Below are 25,066 nucleotides of genomic sequence, written 5' to 3' on the forward strand. Positions count from 1 at the left end.
GTCACTGTTGAATTTTTTTCCTCCACTCACTCGAAATTATTCGAAATAGAATGTTTCGTGGCCAAATGATTAATGACCTTTTAATGACGGTTAAAAATAGCATTTTCTTCGGGTCCTAGTCGAAATCGATATTCTATTTGTCCTTAAATCCCTCGCATGCAAGCACTCACATTCAAAGTCGTGTGTATACGTACGTCTATTGTGCTCGCAGAATCGAAATTAGAATCGTGTCCAGCGGCTTACTCGCCTACTGAATAATGAAGGATAAAACGACGAGATTGACGAGTTTCGGTAAGCCGGACGGGAGAAGCGGAGAGAGCAGAGAGAGAAAGACAAAAGTCGCGTTTGCATAAGCGAGAGAAACTCGTGCGAGACTCTGGAATAAATCTGTATTAACGGCACGGCGAGTCGTGGCACGAACAAAACTCGTAACTCCAGCAACAGCCAATTATAGATTATCACAAAACACAATAAACTTCAGAATCCAATTGAAAGAATGAACAATAATATAAATAAGTGAATTAATCGGATGGGATGAAAATGATACTCGCGTCAATGAAACTGTGACAAAATGTGAGTTCCTCTGCGCTGTGCATCTCACATCGAAGAATTCTCGAGCAATAAAGTCGCTGAATTCTCTCCATTAAAGATGGTAATCATGGCAGAGCTTATTTTGAAACCGATCTTGATCGATCGAGCGTTGAATTAATGAGAATTAAACGAGGCGATCGAAGATGTTGGAAAGAAAAAGGTTTGAAAAAATACAAGTATAAGAGGAGGAAGAAACACAGCGAGTCGTGAATCACGTCGCTCTTGCAAGAGTGACGCGTTCAAAATCCTCGCATGGAGTGAGAGAACCATATTTAGCATCGGCTGACCAAATACAATTTTATACCGATCGTTCGCTACACACCCGAGTATATATATCGCAATTGAAAATTCGACGTGATAATGGCGTAGGTCATTTTATTTTTCAACCAGGCCAAAACTGAAGCCCCATTTATTCGATTTTTATTTAGTAAAGACAAACAATAAAGAAGAATGATCGAACTTTTAATTCATTTTCAACGACTTTCCAACTCGAAGAGGTTTTTTCCTCTCTAATCTCAGCTGTAAAGTTGGGGCCCCCCTCGCTTCGCTACCGGCTATTCTCTATTTACCGAGTCTCGCTCGAAGCCTTGTAAAGACGAAAGTAGAGAGTCAAAACTTATTACTCAAATCGTCGAGTCTCTCGTCTCCAGAAAACAAATTTCGACGACAAAACACCTCGACGAAAAGAGCAGTAGTTTACAGCCTGGGAAACGACCGAGTGCGGAAACTAAACATTTCGCTCGCTTTCGAATTTGTATTCACTCCTCATGCTGGGAACGGAGGGATTTTTTCGACTGCTAAATATGCATTTGTTAGATGGTCGTCGAAAAATATGCACTCGAAAAAAAATTCACCTTTCAGAGAAGACTGCACATTTTTCTGGGGTCGTAAAAAAACGGTCAATAAAAATATGCTCGGCATCATTTGCAAATTAACTTGAAAAATGAGAACGCGAACCGGTCAAACAGAAAAATGCAAACTGAGATTCTACAGATGAGTTCGAACCTCACCGATAATAATTCAAGAGCAATTGGCTCGTTAAAGTTGAGCCAACGTCAAAAGAGATTATAATTATTTCCGTTTGGTAAAGATTTTAAAACAAAGAACGATTGATACTCGTCTGCGCGGTGCTGCCGAATTTCGTTGGAACCTCGAGCCTGCAGCTCAGTAGAATCACAGGCGGAGAGGTTGATAACCCTTTTCTCCTTGGTCCGGCGATCCGTTCGCACTTTATTCTCTCTTGGCGGTAGTCGCGAAGCCGATCTTTCGCGAGAGGAAACGCGAGAGAAGTTCGCGTAAGAATACGTAGGAGCGTGAAGCGAGAACGATGGAGGGAGAGAGAGAGAGAGTCGCGGAAAGAAAAAAAGAGAGGGAGGGAGAGGACTCTCGCCACGGTCGCGCCCTGGACTCGGACCTGAAGAGAGCCGAAAGAGAACCGAGAAACGTCAGTGTTACATCGGTCCTCACTTCGACAAGACGCCTGTTTAGTTGTTACTCGTGCCAAAGTATCGTAATAAAATCAAAATTTGGACTACTCCGAAGGAATAACAACGATTAAAAGAGAAACTGAGGAGATCATTTCTCTCAATTTTCCAAGTAGCTGACAGGTAAGAAGTTGACAGAGGCACGTACGCAGAATGTGAACATAAAGCAGGGACTATTTTCACGTTTCGTTATTAATCGAAAGAGCTGAAAAAGATAATAAATAACGGCGAGCAGTTCTGAAACGATATGATAAACCTTTAGAAGAATTTATTAATATGACAATTATTCGAAATATCGATATCGCTGGAACTATAAAAAAAAGCCTTCGGCTAAGCCAAAATGTGATCCGATTAATTCAGGCAAATTTACGAGCTTAAAAGCTCATGCACAATGTGCACCGGCCAATCTGAAAGTCAAAGCACGATCCCCCCGTTTATCGGGATCAAAACTCGTCCGACGAGTACACATCCCTCTGTCTCTATCTTTACTCTGTTATCCGTCACCTCTCGCTGGATATATAGCCCTCGGTGAAAGCACCACGTGCGTACCATGTGCCATGCCGCGGGATTCAGTGACGCAGCATCCGTTTCGACTCTCGCGTCCTCGCGAGACACGACAGTCAAATTGGCACGAACCCCGAAAAACTGGCTTTTCCATTTTTACGAGATAGACACCGATGAAATTCTGATTAAAAGATATACGAAACGTTGCTATACCTCAAAAATGAAGAAAAAAATAACCAACGACAACGTAAAAAACGAGTTTTTCAAATGAATCTATGCATACATTTTTCCCTGTCGAATACTCTCGCCAAATTCTCTCGTAAAAAGTGCAATGTAAATAAAAAAAACGAATATGATTGCAACGCGAATGAAAAAAGTCGAAATAATGTCCTCGAATTCGGGGCGAATGAACTCGTTCGACCCAAACGATGTTTCCAGGTCTAATATAATTTGATCGAGTTATGAAAAATCGTTCGGAGAAGTTACCACGCTAAGGTAAACATACTCGACTGATGAACTAACGTTTTTGGAGTAATTAAGTCAAAATTTAATTATGAAACGAGTGGTTAGAGGCGTATTACTGTCACGAGCGCGTGTTGACATTCGTAGTTATACTTTTGGTAATAAAAGCTAATGGAAGCAGTACGTGAAATGGAAGAAAAACGAGAATGAGGAGTTTTCAACACGACGTTGAAAAATAATGACATTTGGAGCCGTAGGCAAAAGCTGATCTGCGACGGAAATACGGCTTATTGGGAATGAGAAAAAGATAATATAAAAAGGAGAAACGAAACTGTACTTCGAATAAATCAAAGTCACTTATTAACGAGTGTTGCTCAACAAACGACAAGTTCGATGCGACCCACGCGAATGTACATGCACGTAACAAGAGTGTTTTCAACGCATGTTAATTACACGTTGCGTTAACGGACCGGAAGATGAGCTTCGTCTCCGACGATCCGTAAATTCGTTAAAGGAATCTCCGTTTTTATTGGTGGATGCTCCGTTAACGCGAAGCGAGGGATCCTCCGAGGTTACGGGCTTAAAGTTTCAGTCGAAAGTGTGGGTGGATCGAGTGGGAAGTTGGGAAAAACGTACAATTACAACGAAAGAGTAAAATATACTCTCGAGAGTCGAATGTAATTACGTGTGTTAAGTGTATCGATAATTGATGATCTTTGGGCTCGAACATGTCGGAAGTGTTGGTCGGCAGAGATCGAAGGATAAAAACATTTTTCCCAATTCGTCGTTTCGTTACGAAACAAACTCATTTCCACAAAGAATATAATACATAAAGTTCAAATAAACTCAATCACAGGTCCACGATTACGTTGTATTTGTAAAAATGAATAATCCATCAAAAAATTATGTTAATTTCGACGATCGGTCTATCCTTGTTTGTATTCGGATAATTGATTTTTCAATGAAAACGTGTTTCAGGTGGAATCAGGGGATTAAGACAAGAAGCCTTGACCGATCGAGGGCAACGAGTGCGGCGAAGGGACAAACGGTGTCGGTTAAAAAAGGATGAGTGGTGCGCCACAGGCGTCCTCGCGCCTCGAAATGTTGCAGGTGAGTGTCCTCGCGAGTGCGTGAACGACCTGGATTTCATCGTCGATCGAATTCTGCATCTCTACATCGCTCAATAAGCATTTCTTATTTGTTTGATTTTCTTTCGATACACATACCGATTGAGAATATCGATTAGATGACCTGATTGAAAATAACATAAAAATGTACCGGCTCCGCGGGCGAGCGCATCTTTTAAGGCGCGATTCGAGCTTTTACCCCATGTTTATTTATACACATCCTCCTATGTATATTTTTCTTATACACGTACATGTCTCTCGTTTTTACACATTGATGCACTTCGTCTGTGGATAAGAAATGCATATAAGGCATGTTGCCTCGACCGGTACGTCCTAGGCAACGACCTACTTGTCTCGATTCTGCTTGTTCTTTTTAAACAAAACCATCTCAATGTTCATACTGAGATTTTGATGCGTGTGTATGACTCGAGAGTATCGAGAATGGAGCGAGAGTCGCGAGTGGCATGAAAATAAAGACGTGGACACGCTTACACACGAGCGAGAAATCGTCGCATCATCGAGCTCGCTCTCTCTTCATTTCACTCTAAAATATCCACGCGCTCTGCTCTAAATTTTTGATTGTACTGGTGTTTGCTTTTTCTCCCAGATATTATCGTCCGAATTGTGATTTACGATGGATAATTCCGTCGTCAAGAGGAAAGGAATCATTAATGGAATTATCCTTTCTAAACTGCTTCGCGCGTCGTGCTCAGTCTACAATTTTTTTCAAACACAATTTCAGTGTCTGTAATGAGAAAAAAAAATTGTTGATTCGATAACAAGTGATTTTATTGGGAAGAGTTTTCTTCATTTCTGCAATGTTTTCGGAGAGAATGAATCTGCAGTTTGACCTGAAACTCTTTTGTTCGTTTAATCGTATTTAGCCTTGTGATTATCATATTTTCATTGGCACCCCGTGATAATGCCACGTTTCGTTGTTCGAATAACTTTTTTTTCTTAGTGCGAGCGATCCGAGACGTTTTTGGAACAATTCAGATTCTGTTGAATCTTTACTAATACTGATTATGGATTATTATACCGGAATTACATCGAGAAACTTGAGGCTTTTTTTACATACGAAAAATAAAAAACTTCAACACGAATTCATAGGATTTTTAGAAAAAATGTTAATACTTGCTGTAGAATATAAGCTTTGTGCTTCTCGGATCGACGTTCCTTTGGATGTACGCTTTCAAAATGACTCCTCCCTCGACTTTTCGTAATTATCGTTATCAGAATTCGGCGTACGCAATTTTTCGGAAACAGCAAATTAAACAATTGAATATCTTCATCGAAAATATTGTTTTGTTATAACGCCTCTGGAAGCTGCGGTTTTTCGATGGCTTTCGTTGCGCGAGTCAATCTCACATACCCCGTTTTCCGCCCTGTTCTATTTGCATTGCTTTTAGCTAATTAATTCCAGCGGCTTTTATATGGGAAGAAGCGCAACGTGTGCGGAAGAACAGATTCCTCGTTGCGGTTCTGTTTAACGTCGTTCACACAGGCAAATTCGAGTGAGGATTTTCAAGAAAATGAAAGATGAAGAGATGGAAAGAAAAAAAGAGAAAGAGACTAATTAGCCGAGCGTGGGCCATTACCGCGCTCGCGCTCGGTGTTTTCCGCGTGCAAACTTCTAGAGTTAACATTACGAATGCCTGGACGCGGCATAGCCTTTGGGGAGCCGACCACGAAAACTGAGGAAAATTGCACGAGAGAATAAGCTCGAATGCTCTTGAATTAATTTACGAACGGCCGCAGACTCACTTCTTTCGTCAAAGTCTCTGACCACGTGGGAAGATTTTCAATAGCAGCAAAAACCTCCATAAATCAACAATGACTCATTGAATGTTGAACAATTTACGAGACACCCAACACAATAGACCTCTAATTTATGCAACGTCCATGTATTAGAATTTTTATCTCTCTCCGCGGGATGCTCGTACAGCTGCTTCAATTTGGACCTTTAATTCGTAGGAATCTTCAATGGACTGATGAGAAACATTCGAGTGCCTAAAATAGAATTTCATCTCGGATAGAATACTGCGACCATATTTATGCACCGAAGTTCGACAAAAAGTATTTCTGCTTCGACAATTATCACGAATTTTATCGTCTTACTACCAAATTTACTTGCAGCGCAACAACGCAAGGTTCAATTCTGAACGAGATTCAAGTTCTTGTTCTTGAACGCGCTGCTTCCGAACAAATTGATCTTCATTAATAATTATTCTCGAACGAATTCATTGAGTCCAAATCCTCAAAAAATCGGGTGCTCGAGTATCTCGATGCAGCAGTTATAAAATATGAGTTGGTTAAGTGAACTATATTTAGTCCTCAAGTGGAACGTACAGTTGTGTATTTTGAGAGAGATATATCGAGTGGAGGCTCGTTGTTTCTATAGTGGACGAGTTTCGAGGGACGCGCTCTCAAGAACGCTATAAAAAATGAGGGTGCATAATGCAGGACAGATAATGAAATCGAAGTCTGCTGCAACGACGTTGGAATGCAACGGAGTCGCTTGATTTTTAATGTCCTAATATAAAAAGATGTCAGTATTATTATTATTATTATTATTTCATTCTTTTGTTTATGAACGATGATAAAATTGTAGCGATGGATTTAAATAATACCGTTGAATTCGCATAAAAGTTTGAAATTGTTCGGATGCAACGAAACTTCGGGTTTTTCAGCTTTGTTTATGGCCGGGCGTAAAAAGTTGATGGCACGTTTTTACTCTTAGCATCATAAACGCGACGAAATCATAAACAGCATTTACGAAGTATCGAAAAGTAAACGAGCATCGCGATTATGGGGAGTGAAAAAATTGAAGAAAGAATGAAAATAAGTTGGCTGGAAGCAAACGATGCAAACTTCAACAACGCAAGATAAATCGATCGACTCGCGAAGGAATAAAATTCTATACACGCGTAGATATAAAGATAAATATACATCTTACTCACCGATGGTGTGCGGTAGACGCTTGGCTTGTCAACCGCAACCTTCCGCACCGGGTTCCAAATCGTAATACTCCGTTACGTCACTTCCGGCGTCTGCTCCTGTTGTTACCAGTGCTGGCAAATCTTCTGCTACACTTTCTCAGAGATACTCGCGACACTGACTCGAGACATCGGTCTTCGGCTCGCAAGATAAAATCCTGCTTTCAGCATCTGAAACAATAGAGGATAAACAAGTTTTCTAAATCTATTTTCTCTTCGCTTGCTAGGCATGGGAAACGAAATTTACCAATCAAGTCTCTTTCGTAAGTGAATAAAACGTAGAATTGAAAATTTCTATAATGCTTCTGGTTAATTTCTTTCGCACATATTTCAACCGCGTATTATCAATCGAATTTATTCCTGATTGAAAAAGCCTCATTTATTCATTGCTCGACATTCATATTGCAAAGCAATTTGCACGAGATGCTCCGCGGGCACCGTTCAGAAGAGGAAAGTGAAGTAATTGAATATTCGAAGCGCTAATCAATTATTCTGATAAAGAAGAGGAAATTCTAGGGAGCCTATAAATCCGAGAAACAATTGTCTTGAGAAGCACTGAAGAACGAGATTATCATTGATTTCTGGGTGATTTTCCAAAAGGGCAAAGTGAAGAGCGAAGGATCATTCTCATTTCCAGAAATGGAACGGAAACGAGTTAACAATAATCGCGATAACCGCGGAGGGGCAAAAATAATGAAGCGCTTCGTCGTACAAGGAACGGCGCGAGTGCGTCTCGTGTTATGATAATTTCGATGGAAAAAACGAGCAGCGTCGTTATTTAATCGAATGTTTCACGATCCAAATGCGTATTTCCAATTTTCAAAGCGATTTTATCGTGCGTCTCTCGCGCGTACTTTGAAAAATGGGAAAACGTCGGAGCACGTTTTAAGACACGAAGTTGCGGCAGATTTCGATGAGTCAGCGCGAGGTTCACGGAATCGCGCGGAGGCTCGTGTCGAATCTTATCGGGAGTTTGGGCGATCGCGCGTGGGTGCTGCTGGCAAAAAGAAAAAAGATCGGCCGCGTGTAATGTCACCTGAATATCACTCCTGGCTATGAGGCGCGTGGGATTTATGTTATAGTAAAATGTATACATATTTATACGTACATATTTACGAGAGAAGGAGGGACGAGGCGAGAATGCGAGCCAGTACACAGCTCGAGACCGTTCGAAGTAGCGCAGTGCGTGACGCTCGTGTGCGTGTGAAAGCCCACGCACCTCCCGTGAAACACTTCCTTCGATGTCCTTCGAACGGGAATATCCGGCTGGTGACCGAATCTCAGGATTTTTCGACGCAAATAGCCTCCGACGGAGGTAATGTAACGTGGCACAGATTTTTTTTCGCCCGCAGAATTATTTTTCAAAGACGAAATTCAAATTTCATTCAGCCTCGTCATCATTACCGGGACTCGATTGTTTTCGTGGCACCTCCGTCATAATTTTCATTTTAAGCACACAAATAGCAGCTCCAAAGGGTATTACGCTGCGACGTAATGGTTTACTTAACATAATGTGAGTTTCTATGGATGTAAGTCACGGCAGCAAGCCCACAAACGTCAGCCCCTCAGCTTCCTTGCGGTCAAGTTCAAGTTCTAATGAATCGTCCATGCAAAATCAATTCCCCTGAGGGCACTGGAAGCTTTTCCATTGCAAGGAGGCAAGAAAATCGACAAATGAATATTTGAAGAAGAAGCGATTTCTGGACGAGCGACTACGTCGAAACAAACACAGAAAAATAAACGAGAGACGCATCGAAGTGAGTGTAAAGCACCATTGAAACATTGTCAAAGTCTCCAACGTCCATGGCTCTTTTTTATTTCGAATCGGTTAGCCACGAGAGCCATTCATCAATGCCAAACAAACGGGATGACAAAACACTGGGCGAAAGTCTCGTAGGATTTATTTAGAATCTATAAATTGAAAAAATGATGAGCCACGATCGGTTTTTACCAAGAGCCAATGAAAAAAGCAATGCGCGAACAAAAAACCTACGTGGGCCAAGGTGACAAGTCCGGACACATGCTTTTGCCTAATTCAAGTGGAATTCAAACACGATTATGTGTTTCGCATCGACGTTACTTTCGAACTTGACGCAACTTCGAAGGAAATTTCCTATATCTGCTGGTTTGACGTTGTCATTATTATAGTTGCAACGGGAAGCGTACATACACCTTGCGCAACTGTAGCTACGATCTAACCCATAATCTCATTAGCCACATATGTGTACTATACTGGCTTAATGTCTATTGACGAAATAATTAGAGGTTCACCGTCGACCTTGACCACTCGGCTTGTCCCAAGGGCTCTCGTCGTTGAATTAGAACATTCGCGGTGATTTAATAAAAATTTGTTCTTTTTTCGCAAGCTGTTCATACTAGTTTTTTTTCCAGTTTTTTCTTTCACTTTGTCAACATTTTTTTGGAAAAAATGAAAAATAATTCTAGTCAATGAAGAATCATGCTTCCGCAATCATATTGGCAAGGACGAGAGCAATTTTTCTCAAATTATTTGACCAGAATTTCCAATATTTATGAAAAAACGTTGCCAAGGAGTCCGAGAATTTTGGTTAGAAACGCAGTAGAATCGTTCGAAAAGACGGTCTGAAAGGGTACATTTTTCTGGACTCGCGCGTGCGTGAACCGCACGAGGGTATGTTTCGAGGCCGGTGTAAGGGTGCATGAAGATTCTTGTGTGAATGCGAGGTTGGCCAGTTGTGATGGCAACCACCGCCGTGCCTCAGCAAGCGCAAACGTCGTGCTCGCATTGCGCGCTATTTCTCGATGCCCGGTACTCGAAAAACCCTCGAAAATGCTCACGAAATTTCGGAACACACGATTGTACTTGACGCCGCTCTTAGCGAATGAAAATCATTGAACTTCTGAGCGTTACGAAAATAACCGTTGTAACTAATTGAAAAACAAAAAAAAAAGCATTCGAGCAAGACGAAATCTCAGTTTTATCAGCAATTAATTTTTATTTTTCGCATCACCGACGCTACCGTCACGGGAATTCCGATGCTGCTACGAGTGCATCGAGATAATTAATCAGGAGAACGAACTCGACGTACTTATCGATTCAAACAAAGTCATAACTTTTCACGATTATAATAAACTCTGTCCTAAAGATAAAGAAAAATTGAGCAACCGACAGAATAATCGATAAACATTATTTGCAGTCAAAGGATTTTCGAATTTTTTGTTACACCTCAAAGTTGTGTCAACACCGCGTATTTACATGGAAATTTCAATTATTTTCTGAGTGCATCGCGATCGCAGCAGTAGCGACCATGAATTCCATGAACAAATTAGTTTTCGTAGTGCAAAAACTGTTAATTTTTACGAGAGCAGAGTGTCGCGACCAATCGCAAACAAAAGTTTATAACATCGAGAAAATAATAAGAATGGAAAATTGAAGAATTTCGCGAAGAACTCGTCAAAAGGCCGATGGAAAGGTAGAAGAGAAGGGGAAGTTAAGGTTATGCCGATCGGATCTCGTCGGCTGGTACCCCGTGCCACTGGTGTATCGATGCTCAGCGTTGAAAATTCGTGGGCGTCTCAAGTACTCGCGTCAGCGACCACAAATATCAAAGACATGGTATTGTACACACCACACCATTCACGAATTATACGTATCAATGTTGTTTTTACGTGTTTGTGTGTGTGTATGTGAGCATAAAAGTCAGGTCCGTTACGTCACTGGTCGATTTATCACTGTTTGTTAAATCGATTCTCCAATGATCGTGTTTTCTGTATTGTACAACAAGCTCTTGGACGATTATGACGATTTGTATAAAGAGGACGAAAGACAAATGAATCGGTTGTGTAATTTGAGATGAACCATGTAATGGAACGGTACATTGTTGCACTCTGGGCAATAAAAAATGACAAAATTTGATCGATTTCACAGATGATAACGAAACAGTTTATTAATTAGCACATATTTCATACACGATGCACTTTTACTGAAGTTATGAGAGACAAATAATTTTCCAAACACTTGTTCCGCGAGCAGCTTCGATAAAAATAGTTGTTATTGTTTCCGGGAAATAACGAGTCCATCCTCGAAGTATAGTGACGTGATAAATCTGATGAAAAAAGTTATTAAAATCGAGCGTAGGCGCACGCTGCTGCAGCACGTTTGCCAAAAAGTGTTTTCGTTTGAGAATGAACTTCGATACCAAAAAGTTGGTGAAAAAGGTAGCAAAGTTTGGAAAATGAGACAAAAGGATTGTGAACAATCGAGCTGGAAATTAGAGGAATTGCTAAACTCCGCTTGCTTGTTGAAGTTGCCAGATTATTCGAGAGGAAAGAGGAAACGAAAATTCCCTGCTTTGATCGAAGCTCTCTGACTCTCTCGTCTCACTCACTTTCGTAAATATTTCATTTATACGGGAGACCAGAACAAAACGGGCTACCGAAGAGAATATAGAAATTTTCTCAAGTTTGAGAAGCTTCGTTTATTTTTTACTCTCAAACCCGGAGAAACGGACTGAAATTATTGGAGTATTTGAAGAAAAAATCCTCGAGGCACGATTGGAACGCCTTAAAAATTGGTGAAATTTTTTTCCACTGAAACCTCAATCCAATGAAAGTCTTTCTTTTAAAAAGCAGACGCAAAAAAATTAGAATTCCTTCAAAATTTCTCCATTTTCCCAATTTACGATTTTTTTCAAAATTCCTCTCTTTTTATTAGTTTTTGAAATGAAATTTTATTTGAAAACTTTGGAATTTTCGCAATTTTTCAAGTACACCGTTTTGCCCCAGTCTCCCCTGCACGTTCATTTTGAACTACGAGAGAAGAAATAATATATTGCATCATTAAAGATAATTCCGCAGTCGAGGAGCTCGTAAGATAATTAGGTTTTCACTGCATTTCAATGCTTTGTTATTATTTTCATGAGCCGACTCTTATTTCGTATGTAGAGCACGGTCAAGCAGCACGTTTGCTTTGGTGTCATAGTCGAAAAATCGATCGATGCACGGCACGTGCGATATAGGTTGCTTGATAGCGTTTCGCATTTGCCTACTCGCCCTTGTTACTTTATCCCCACATGCAAACCTCATTCATAAATAGTTATTCGTTCCTCGAATTAGGAAAAAAGTGGAAGGTCGAGACCCTAAAAGAAGCTCGACGTATTCGGAAGTGTGAATAAGATCGTGGCGCGATTCCACAGACCGCGATATTTTCTCACGATATAGCGCATGAACTCGGAATTTTCTACGTTATACATTTCATTTAAGGAAGTTGAGGCTGTACAGTCATTTTTTTTTACCCAAAAGTTATGGCCTGTACCTTTCAAAAGTTAGGCCAGTTTACAGTTTGGCAATGTTGCATACACTTTAAAGAAAAGTTGGGGAAAAAAAGACGAAAAACTGGTGAAAGCTCAATCGAAAACACGAACGGTGACGATCCTAGCCTCAAAAAACTGCACGGGAAACAGATTATTATTAATATAATCTCAGCAAATCTCCTAATAAATCTGAAAAAATTGACATTGTTCAGCAAGCTTTGCTCATGTTGCCCAAAAAATTTCATATTTTTAGCATCATTTTTAACGGAGATATCACTGAATGTGTCTTGACTTCCATAAGATTACATGTTATTTGGCCCAAATTGTTATTGATTATTCTTAGCAACAACGCTCCTAAACTGTCTGAAAATTTAACTGATTTTTTTTTACACTTCACTTTATAAGATGCAATCGGTTTAAGGATATATTGCACAGGCGATACAATGTTGCCATGCTAAACCATGCTAAAAACATAAAAAAATTCAAAATGATCAGAATTTTATAAAATTTGGTGAACATATTCTTTAGTGCCAAATTTGACAATACAAATTTTTTAAGATTTTTCTTCTGTACAGTTATCGAGTAATTGATCACTAAAGTTCACGTGTATAAGCATAGCGTTTCCATATATATAGGTATACATTCCGGGCATAAGAAATCTGCTTTAATGCGTAATTACTTGATAACTAAGCAGAAGAAAATTTTGAAAAAATTTGTGTTTTCGCACTTGATGTTGAAGAACATTATCACCAAATTTGATCAATTTCTAATTATTTCGACTTTTGTATCATTCACCCTTAAAAGCGATGGCATCATTTTCATTCTAATGCCTCAACTTCCTTAACTTAATACAATGGCGAAAGTGATTCACGAAAAAATCACATGAATTCCATGAAGAAATTCATTTATTTTGAAGACTCTAAAATCACCTTCCAATTCGGATAATTATATTGATTTTTAGCATCGCAAAGAAATGGATTGTGTTCAAAAATATAAACTGGACAATCGATCGCTCAAAATCGGTCACAACCGCGAGCCTGCAGCGCACCCGCACCAAGTTTTCTCCGAGTAATTCGCCAATGACAAGAAAGCAAAAAGGCATTACTGGATGAAACTCTGCTGAGGATCGATATTAAATGCACCGTTTTCACTGCGAGCGTGTGATGCGTACATTTACGTAAACAGGCATGCATATGCCCCGATATACTGTCCTAATCGATTCTTCCCAACAACAGCCTGCCACATACGCCATACTAGCCGACGTGTTATATAGTCGACACACATTGCCTATATGCGGGCAACTGTTAAGGGGTTAGTAAACCCTTTTAACACGAGAGTACAACGATATTATACACCCTGTTTTTTCTTTCTCCCTCTCCTCATCCTCCTCATCCTCTCACCCAGATAGAAAGATTACTCGATGTGCTTCCAACGTGCAAATATAACTGCAATCAACTGCGCTCACGTGATCATGAATGAGAACATTACATTTTATTGCTATTCGGTCTACATTGTGAATTTTTATCTCATTTTACCTCGACCCATATTTCACGAGATGTTATTTCATGTGGTTCACGAGACTGACATCAATTATAAAATAAATGGAGTGTTTTCATTTTTATAACTCCACTCGGATAGCACATTTTTTTGGAGAACAGTGCGAATGAGTTTATTTTATTTGAAAACGTCAACAGGTTTACTCGCTATGCAGAGACTTGCTTCTGTCGGGACGGTTTGTCGATAATTATCGATTATCGATGTGTCAATACATTGCAGCACAGATTTACAATGAGAATTAATGATAATCGATAGTAAAGCAGAAGTGACGCTCAGAAAAGCCTGGAGGTGCCTGAATTTTGACGATTTTTGTGAAATCGTTGAGCCTCGAAATTCCAATTGAAATGTTGACTGTAAATTGAGGGGTAGATTATCCTCGTTAAGACTTGATTGGAGATAAGAATGAATAAGTGCCATCCGTGAGATTTCAATGCCCATTGTTCCAGGCACGATTCCAGCAGCGCCAGCTCGCCGAGAAGGAGCAAAAGTTGTTGCAGCTTTACGATCAGCAGCAACTTCGAGCTCATCAGGTAGCCCAAAGAGGTAGTGCGGGATCTAACGGTTCGAATGGCTCGGGCCACGGTAACACGAGTCATCATCAGACTGTCACGAGAACGAGTACGACCACCCACGCGACCTCCAATTCTCAAGGCGGCGGTGGAAAGGTACGAATTGTCATTTCTATTATTACAACAAATGCGATGGAAATTATTTTATTCTGTCATAATCCTTGAAGCAATGCAATGTTCATTGTTTTTTGCGCACGAGTATCCGATTTGTTGCTGGTTTTTATTAGAATATAATTTTTAAAAAAGTCACTGTAGTACGATAACGTCATCAAAGCATTTTAACGGGATGAAAAGAATGATTTTGATTAGAATTTACTGCACAATTTTCTGCTGGAGTGAATTTTTATTAGCTGTTAAATGTTTTCCTCTAAAATATTATTTCTCACAAAGTTGGGTCCGATTTAATGAAGTTTGATGGTTTCTAACAACGCAAGGTGCGTCAAATGTTTGACGAGAGAAGACAAACCACTGTAAAGGGCATAGACAAGAGTTATCCGCTGGAGCCACTGGAGAATCGTTCCCGCAAGCATCAAACGACGACGACGACGAGCAACGTCACCGTAAATTCAACGTCCCAACTGAAAAATGGTAATCCTACGAGCAATCGACGAAGCGTCGTGACTCGAAGGACTGTACGTTCCGAGGCGAATAGCAACGTTAACGACGGTAAACCCGTTGTCACGTATCACGAGGAAGTGAGCCGGGAAATCAGCGATTTGAACGATCGTGATAACGAGCAGGAAGAATTTGGTGATGACAACTTTCACGTTTCTCGATACGAGAATGGTAATCGCCGTGTCGATCGGCCCAATCAGGTGAGCTTTTACGATTTAACGGCTATATTTTTCCAATTAACATTACTTTAGTTGACACACGATTCTGAACTCCGATACGCTGAATGACCAAACATTACAGCTGGAAATCGAAGACGTTACTAACGAAAACACAAGCCAGAGACACAGAACTACTGCAAAAATTCACCTGGCGGAATTCGAACGATCGAACGTAACTAATCTCGAAAACGAGCCATTTCCAAACGACGAAATCATCAACATGCCAGAAAAATTGCCCGGACGATCATCAACCGGAAGAAAATCTTTCCAGTCGGAGACCAAACTTGAACGACCTAAAATTTCAAACGTCAAAAAAACCGGCCAACCGATCAAACAGGTCGCTGGTAACACTACGAGCTTTACGAAAAAACGAAACGACAACAGCGCTCTATCCGGCTCGTCCACCAGGTAACGTTATTTTTCAAATTCCTTTTTTATTTGTCAAGAAATACAAAAATATGATGCAGTGCTCCGAGCGATTCTCGTACCACTGTGAAAAAGCTGCCAAATAAGTCAGCTCGAAATTGTTCCAAACGAAAAAATGAGACACCACACATCACCAGGGCGCATCTCATTTTATTTCTTGCTCACTGAAAAAAAATACTTTTGTTCACCGCCACAATTCCCATTTACTTGAACGAAAATGTCGAGGATCCAACAATTCTTCTGTTGAACAAACTGCTGCCTTTGTCGTTCCAGGAAAATAGTTGAATCCACCATATTTTCGTGCAATAAAATTGAACCTCGATGAACAACTCTTTTCGCTCGGTGCCCAAACATTTTCATCAAAATTTCTTTAATATTAACACGAATAATAATATCCTGTAAATACATCGAGTGATCTCGTGCCGAGCCCTAACCCTCTCAGGCTAAAAATCCATAAATCAGCTGGCTAATCAATAACCCGTGTGCCCTCACGATAATCCAGTGGATAATCATGAATTCATTTACAAAACCAAGAACACAAAATCGGTTCATTGGCGTTGATAAACGTTGTTAGAAAATATCATCCACATTCGTGAAATAACGGCTGTGTTACTGTGACGAATGGTGTGAACTTGGCTGTATGAAATAACAACTGGGTCGATCGACATAATCAGAACGTCAGTTGTGAATATTGAGAAACGGAAATTCCATGTGCTCTCGCAATAACCGCAAAATCCAAAAAAAAAGCCAATCATAGCTAACAATGGAAGAGGAAAAAAGAGCAGCGCGCGAAAGTGAGAATAGAAAATGCCTCGATAACCGGCTTTGGAGCAGAAAAGAAATGCCACTAAATTGGGAAAATGGTCTGTCGTGAAAAAAAAAAGAATTTTTGTTCTTAATCCGAGTACGAATTACTGAACCAATCGAAATGATCCTCAGAGCGTCAGCAGTGACGATAAGGATGGAGGGAGAAGTTTCGAGGGGACGCTCGACGAGTCCGGAACTCGAAGGATCTAGAAAGTCCAGAACCTCCTCGCCCGAAGTGTCTGAAAATAAAGGGAAATTAACGAACCCCGCAGCATCTCCGGTCACCAAGATGTCCGGTGTTACGAGAGTCAGTCAGCTTTCTCAGAACAACTCGACTGACTTTTATCCGCGAAGAAAATCAGAATTCGAAAAATCGAAAACATTCAGGAAGTTGCAGCTTGAACTGGGAGAGTCTTCGCCCGAACCGAATGAACCGGAAGATCTTCCTCCGAGCGTGTTCAGCACTCAGTGCAGGAAGCGAAGCTCCATTTTTAATGAAAATACTCATTCATCCGAGCGCCGTTCGTCCGCTTCGAGTGCAGTTTACGATAAATTTTACTCGAAGGAAGGAAAAGCGAGTCCCGAATCCCAAAGTTCGAATTACCGAAGAGAATCGCGGGCGGAAAACGATGACAGAAACACCGAAAGTTCGAGTTTCGATTCCGACACTTACTCATCGAAACGTCGATCGTTCTCGTCGAGCAGCCCAACGATCGATCACGGATTTTCAAACGGACGGAAGGAGAGCCTGGAAAAATCATCGAAACGAGCGGAATCCCAGACGAGATTCTCGAGTCCGACTTTTCGGCGAAAATCAACGTCGAAAAATGAAGAAAGCAAAACTCTCGACGAAGGAACGAAAACCTCGACCTTTGACTCGAGCACTTATTCTTCGAAGCAGCATTCGACGACGTGGAATCCAACTGGAAATCGTGATTTCTCGAAAGAACGAAAAACGAGTCAGGAAAAGTCAGGATCTCCCGGACAACCCCAGAGTTCAAATTATCCAAGAAAATCGGCAGAGACTAAAGAACGTCGAAAGACTTCAAAAGAGGAAATTCACAAAACAAGCTTTGACTCGACCACCGATTACTTGAGACGTCGCTCATCGTCTTCGAGTCCCTTTGGCGAAAATGATTCATCGCAGAAACGTAGAAAGAGCTACGAGAAGTCGCCGGAACGTCCGGAATCTCGAGCAGGATCCACGACCTCAAGCTATCGAAGAGATTCTCTGACGAGCCGCGATGAGCGGAGGACGAAATCCAACTACGAATCGAGTACTTTTGCCTCGCGAATTCGTTCGGGGTCTCCCATGTTGATTGTGGACTACGATCTGTCAGAAGAGCGATCCGCGATCTACGAGACGTCGCAAAATCGTCCAGCCTCTCGAGGGAGATCTCAAAGCCCGACTCCTCGAGGAGAATCTATGATGGAACGTGATGAAAAATTCTACGAAAATGACTCGAAAAACTTCGCTTCCAGCACTTACTCCTCGAGACAACATTCGGCCTCTCCGGTCCCGCCGGTCGAGCACGGTTACTCCGAAGATGAAGAACCGAGTCGTAAAATATCATACGAAGCTCCGAGATCTCGGGGAGGATCCGAGAGTCCGACCGGTCGTCGAGAATCGGTCGTTGAACGTGATGAAAGATCGGCTGAACGACGCACGACGAATTTTGCCTCAAGCACTTATGCCTCGAGGCAACATGTCGCGCATCCAACTTCCCCGGGTGATGATCGCCATCCCGAAGACCGTCGAACGAGCCACTCGATATCGCACGAAGCTCCAGGCTCCCGAGAACGATCTCAAAGCCCAAATCGTCGGGGATCGTTAATCGAACACGACGAACGTTCGACCGGAAACGATACGAGTTTTGCCTCCTCGACTTTCTCCTCGAGACAACATGCAGCCTATCCGGCGTCAACGGCGGATGATCCATACCCGGAAGACCGTCAAACGAGTCACACACTGTCGCACCGCGGCCCGGGGTCCCGAGAACGATCTCAGAGCCCGGTTTACCCTCGGGAATCGTTCATCGAACGCGATGAACGTTCGACCGGAAAAGATTTTGCCTCGCCTACTTTCTCCTCGAGGCAACATGCCGCGTGGCCAATGGCATCGGACGAATATTCTCAAACCCGCGTAACGAGTCACACGATGTCACACGAAGCTCGAGACACTCGAGAACGATCTCAGAGTCCAGCTTACCGGCGAGAATCGATCACTGAACATGACGAAAGGTCGATTAAAAGAGAGACAGCAAAGTTCGCTTCGGCGAATTTCTCCACGAGACAGCATTCGGACTATACAACTTCGTACGGCGATGGCAATCGTTCCGAAGATCGAAAAACGAGTTACACAATATCCCAGGAAGCTCCGCGTTCTCGAGAACGATCCCAGAGTCCAACTTTTCGGAGGGGATCATACGTGAAAGATCTGGATGCAGCGGGTGTAGCGAGTGGAGAAGCCGAGACATCGAGTTACGAAGCAAGTACTTTTTCTTCGAGATGCCATTCGACTTTCCAGGCTCCGACGGCGGATTACGATTTTCCAAGCCAAGGGAGGGCCGGTCGAGAAAAATCCCCGGAAGATAGGAGTCCTCGAAGAGAATCACAAAGCCCAATTCATCGGAGGGAATCAATCGTGAAGAGCGACGATAAAAAGGCATCGACGTTCGCCTCGAGTGCTTATTCTTCGAGGCGTCGTTCTTCCTCTTCCAGTCCAATTCTCGATTCTGACATTCCGAAAGAACGAGCACGCGGCCACGATCGCGATGACTTGATTCTCCAAAATCGTCCTAAATCCGGAGAGAATCTCCGATCTTTCGAGCTAATAAAAAAGATCGTTCGTCCTCCGAGCCCAGATAAAAAGACAAACGCAACATCAACCAAAAAGGCATCGACCGATCGTCGAACGACTCTCGAGGATATCGAACTTTCCACGGAATCTTCGAAACTCCGTGAAACGACGAAACGACCCAAGTCTCCGGTGCACAAAGTTGTGAAAAAAGACAAACCTCCCACGGCAATGACGAAACGAGAAAAAACGACGAAAACCAGCGAGACGAATACTCGTGGCTCCGGATCAAGGACCATTTCTCCGTCACCTGACACCGCCATTGCAGGCCCAGCCGCTTTCGAAGTGACGAAAAATGAGTGCAGGCCTACTGGCAACAAAAAAATAGAGACAAAAGTCCAACGGAACTCGAAAGATACAAATTCGACGAAGGAGAAAGCGATGAAAAAAGCAAATTCTGATGTCAGCCGTCCCGACGATGGGAAAGATTCGAGAAGATCGTCCTCGGAAATCACTGTGAAACGTCACGATACTTTCAAAGTCGCCAAACCCAATGAAAACACCGTAAACGTCTGTCCCGAAGCGATCGGCAAAGACAAAGAAGAAAATTTGGCTAAGAAAAGTCGTGAGGAATTCAAGGACAAAAGTCAGCTCCTCGAAAGGATCGAGAAGATACGAAGCACTTTGTCCCGCAGTGGAAGATCGGAGCAGAATTTACGATCGAACGGATTCGAACGTACGGATTCGGTCGAATCAGCGTTGAAGCGGTTCGACTCGATCGGCGTCGAGACCGAGCATCACGTGACCGTAGGTGTCGACGAGCCGGACAGAGTCCCGCCGAAGGCAAAGTCGGAGACATTTTATTCGACTGACGTGAAAAAAATACCGGTCACGGAGGAGATAATAGTTAAGAAAACCATCGCGCCGTTGTGCAGACCCGCGAAAACGACGGTCGCGGTTGTCAAGGCTCAGCCGAGACAAACCGATGCGAAATCTCTGACTCCTGGGAGAGAAAGAGAAGTTGCTAAATCGGGGAAATCTAAGAGAGAAAAATCTATGACAACTGTGACTACGCCGCGGAACACCGACAAGAAAATGGTGTCGAAATCACACGAGGCTCAGAAAAGAGCCACTTCGATGGTGAAAAAGTCACGACTCCGCAGCGAAGAGCCCTCGGGACGCGGAGAAGGGCGTCGAATGGACTCTTCGCCTCTTTGCAAAAGAAAGTTATTCGAAGATTCGGAATCCGAAATGGAGAGTGAAAATGTGAGCTCGACGATTGTCCTGACAGCGACGACGAGAGTGACGAACAACAGTCCGATCATAATGGAAATCGAGACGAAAAATAACCGGGAAAGCGTGAGGAATAGTGCGAAAGGTTCTTTGAAAATGGAATCATCCTTCGGGGAGTCGAAAATGGAAAACGAACCGGCGAAAATTTTACGCTCGATCGAGGATATTCGCAAATCCATAAAACGCGAGAGTCAGGATTTCAAACGCGAATTGAATAAATTTAACAAAGCTATGAGAAGGAATAGCTCGACAAGGGACAGCCCCGATTCAATCCTGACCTCGGGCACCGTATCTTGCGTACAGATAACTAAAACATTCAAATCCGGCGACCGTCAACCGGTCGTGAAAATCGAAAAATCGATTGTTAAATTGCCAATTGCTCATAGGGTCGCGAAAAGTCAGAGTCCTGATATCGGCACCAAACGGTCCGTGGATACGAGAACGAAAACGACGACGAATAACCTCGTCAGGAGAAGCGTTCCATCATCGCCCGCCAGAATCGCTGACACCTCCAACAGGGTGAGCAATCTAATTTGCATAATCTCGCACGAACCAAAGTTAAAACCTTTGAAAAACTGTTCGAATTTGTTCAATCGTTTTTTTCGACATTCCATATTTTCGACTCAGCCGATAATTTGATTAATGAATTGATCAATTCGAACGAAAAAATTCATCGAATTTGTTGCTTTCTTGTTGAATTTTTATTTTTCTTGAAATATTTCCCGAGGCAAATTTTTGGCTCAGCAGAAAGGTGCAAGAAATTTGTTTTTCCAGTGCGGCTCTAGCGAGCTCAGAGTTTCAGAAGCGAAATCATCGATGAGGACATTATCGAGTCCGGGGTCCCGGGAGACAAAAAATCTAAGAGAATACTCGATAACAACGGAATACACGGACGTCACAGACGGGACGCGAAACGGTTGTGAAACCACCGAAACTGAAATCATGCAAACGGCGACAACGAGAAAAAACAGCGATGCTTTTGTAAGCGATTTCAACGATCCCGAGTGCTTGGAGAACAAGAAAAGTGCTTCAAGTCGTGAAGAATTTTCAGTTGGGAAGCGACCGTCGGAAGTAAGTCATCACGGTGTTCTTTGGAAACCTTTTTTCACAGTTTCTTGTCATTAACTTTTTCTGTGTGTCCTGCTTTTGTTTCCTCTTTTCTTGACTGAATATCGCCATGCAGCGCTCCAACGAATTGAAAAAAGCTCAAAATCATGCGCACGAATCCCCGAATTCGTTTATTTTTTACGTTATTATGTTAGTATAAGAATTGAGATCGGCGCGTCAGATCAGCGATGAAAATCGATGGAATAAAATTGCTTTTATTGAGATCCGTTTATTTTCTTGATGTAGCATTCACTCGACTTGACATATTCTCTCGAATGTCAAACGAGAGACGACGAAGCGCGGAATAGGTCAACGACTATATCAGTCGCGTGTCCCCTCGTAGTCGCGCGTTCGATTATCGACTCGGTTATTCGTGCTCGAGTTCGATTGGCTAAGAATGTTTTTTTTTTCCGCAATGACCTTAAGTCTCGCGGTGACATCATCGGGCTGTGGTCGCCAAAGTCGCCGCAAAAAAAAAGCGAGAACGAAATGCAGCTGATTGGAACGTCGATTCCCGAGCCATTTATGGACACTGTAAATGTGCGGTTTCTCTCTCGAGACCTTGACCGCCGACAGGACGAGTTTTGGCTCGTATGGAAAAACAGAATTTTCCTTAGGTCGATGATAAAAATGTGGCGCATGCGACACTGGAATCGATTACGATTGAAATAGCAGTTTGCCATGGAAAAGGGGGGCGTAAAGGCGAGAAAAAAATAAAACAGCATCGATGCCGTTACTTTCGTAACCCAAGCCTGAAAAATTGGTTTTTTCGATGAAGATCTTAACTTTTGATCGATCCTAACAAGGGCCGCGAGTTTCTTGGACTCTGACCGCGGCTCGTGTTTCCTCCGTGCCGGCCCGTTCTCGAGTTTTCACTACGGAATCGTGGTTCGTCGACGTAAATTTTCAGTCGCGCATGGAAGAATGATGCATCAACAATTTTACAGAGATCGTTGACATCGCAACGGCAGTACGGATCAGCCACGATCTCGACTTCCTCAAGACCAGCCTCGGCACTCTCGACAACTTCCAGCGCAACTTCCACCCGCGGCCAAAGCCCGCAGATTAATTCAAAGAGCAAAATGTCAACGAAAGCTAAATCACCATCCTCCGATGGAGCCAGGGGACCGAACTCTAATCCGAGGACCGCTCCGCCAGCCACGGATGCAAAGTTGGTCGAAAATATTTATCAATATTCGTATCTATACGTTATATAAAAATAACGTTCATTTATTTTTCGAAACAGCGACGGACTCGTATCCTGCAAAATTTGCTCGCGTCGTTTCAACTCCGACCGCGTTGCTCGTCACGAGCAAATCTGCTCGAAAACGACGACGAAAAAGCGCAAGCAATTCGACGCGACGTCTCATCGTGTCAAGGGCACGGAATTGGAACAATTCGTTAAAAAAGGCGCCTCCAGAAAGTCCCAAGCTGACGTAAGATTTTATTTTGTCGCTGCGTTTCATTCCGTCTCCCCATCTCGTATTTACTCCTTTGAGAGCCACCGACCGATATATAATTATTCATATTCGTCCAGAGAGTTAAAAGCGCAAAATAATTATTTCGATTTGTTTGTCGGTACAGAGAAAAGCTCAGAAGCCCGAGGTGAAGTCAAACTGGCGTCGGAAGCACGACGATTTCATAAACGCCATAAGATCAGCGAAGCAAGTTTCAGCGCATTTGGCAGCGGGTGGAAAATTGAGCGATTTGCCACCGCCGCCGCCGAGCGACACGAGCGATTACGTTCAGTGTCCCCACTGCGGCCGGAAATTCAATCAAGGTGCTGCCGATCGTCATATTCCAAAATGTCAGACGATGATGCACAACAAGCCAAATTCTCGCGCCCCTCCCAAGCCCAAACGCTAAATTCAATCGCTTCATTTCTTTTCATTTCCCAAACAAATTCCCTTATAAATTTCATTCGAGCTCCGCTTCGAGAGGCAGAAAAACAGAACCGAGAACATCGCGAGCAAAAAAAATGCTCGACGAAATCCTCATTTTCGAAATATCCTCCCTTGACACTCACGCCATTTTGAATGGTTAACCCTCGCTATTGAAATTCTTTGATTTCATTCCTCTTCTCGCAAATGTGATTTTTTTCCTTATCCTATTATTATGAAAAACTTTAAACTAAATACGTCGACGTACAGACTCTACCAAGCATCATTTATACTCTAAATATATTTTAAAATATACAAATATATAACATGCATACTAAAATTAATAAATATATATTATTCACGTGTAATAACGTAGTCAGATTTAACGCATTTATTCACTTCGTACTAATGTAAATATAATTCCGAAGCATTCGATGGGATGCGAGTATATATATGCTGTGAAGGATAGCCGAGCAATCCCTTAAGGAGCATAAAAAATGGGTATTTTTCGAAACATTTTTTAGAGGTCAAAGAATAATCTGATCATTTTGAAATTTCGACATGAGTTCGTTATAACGGTCAATTTAAAAAAAAAAAAATTTATTCCGGATGACTAACTTCGAACCCCTGTATTCGCGACATCGAAAACTGCTACACTTGCCACTCTTTTTCTGTTGATCTGAAAATAATTTAACAAGTGTCATTCGTTTACTGACATTTTAAGGGGAAGGATGTACCTGAAAAATGATGATAAAATGAAAAATTGAATATTTGGGAGCCCTTTTACTTGAAAGTTCCAATTTTCGACCATTTTCTCGACATATTTGACCGGAAAAAGTGATTTATTTACCTGATATACCTTTTAAAATTTAGGTATATCTTTTGGAATATTACGGAGAGTAACCTCTCAAAATTTCATCCAGATCGGTCGACAACTTTTTGATCTACAACACGAGCAGTTTTTGAAAAAGTAGCTCCGAGATAATCGTACTTTAAGTTTCAACGTGTGAAAAGTATTTTCAGTTTTCCTTTGGTCAGTATATTCTTTGAGTATCGTACTTTCAAAATATGTCAAAAAAATCGATTTTTTCAAAATTCTAAAGGGATTTCTCGCCTTAATGTGCTTAAAGTCGTTCGTTCAATAACGAGCGACTTTAATATGAAACGAGATTATTTTTCCTTCGTAAATTTTCAAATGTTTCGTTTTAATAAAGCTTTTATCATGTATTATAATAAACTTCATTTATTTTTCCTTCTTTGATTTATTCCCTCGTCAACTGTGCATCGAGGCTTGTGACGAGATTCTTCTTCGATCACTTCGCCTCTTGTTTTTTGGTTAAGA

At 42.0% G+C, this 25,066-nt stretch overlaps 1 protein-coding gene across 3 annotated transcripts; it reads left to right on the forward strand.

Moving 5' to 3' along the window:
* The first annotated feature begins 2,030 nt into the window (after positions 1-2,030).
* LOC122408927 (serine/arginine repetitive matrix protein 2-like) lies at positions 2,031-24,951 on the forward strand. 3 transcript variants are annotated; one of them, XM_043416054.1, is made up of 10 exons: positions 2,031-2,198; positions 4,020-4,151; positions 14,459-14,677; positions 15,016-15,396; positions 15,497-15,822; positions 16,780-21,256; positions 21,512-21,808; positions 22,792-23,015; positions 23,091-23,280; positions 23,429-24,951. In XM_043416054.1, exons 2-10 carry the CDS (start codon positions 4,107-4,109, stop codon positions 23,708-23,710), a joined length of 6,441 nt encoding a protein of 2,146 aa, XP_043271989.1. In that variant the 5' UTR covers positions 2,031-2,198; positions 4,020-4,106; the 3' UTR covers positions 23,711-24,951. The 3 variants fall into 3 exon arrangements, 2 of the variants coding, with proteins under 2 accessions (XP_043271989.1, XP_043271987.1); XM_043416052.1 differs by lacking the exons at positions 2,031-2,198; positions 4,020-4,151 and adding an exon at positions 9,889-10,759; XR_006260565.1 differs by lacking the exons at positions 2,031-2,198; positions 4,020-4,151; positions 22,792-23,015; positions 23,091-23,280; positions 23,429-24,951 and adding an exon at positions 9,889-10,759 and having other exon boundaries at positions 16,780-21,034; positions 21,124-21,256; positions 21,512-21,698.
* Positions 24,952-25,066: the final 115 nt, after the last annotated feature.

The sequence above is a fragment of the Venturia canescens genome, chromosome 4 (assembly GCF_019457755.1).
Source record: "Venturia canescens isolate UGA chromosome 4, ASM1945775v1, whole genome shotgun sequence".
NCBI lineage: Eukaryota > Metazoa > Arthropoda > Insecta > Hymenoptera > Ichneumonidae > Venturia > Venturia canescens.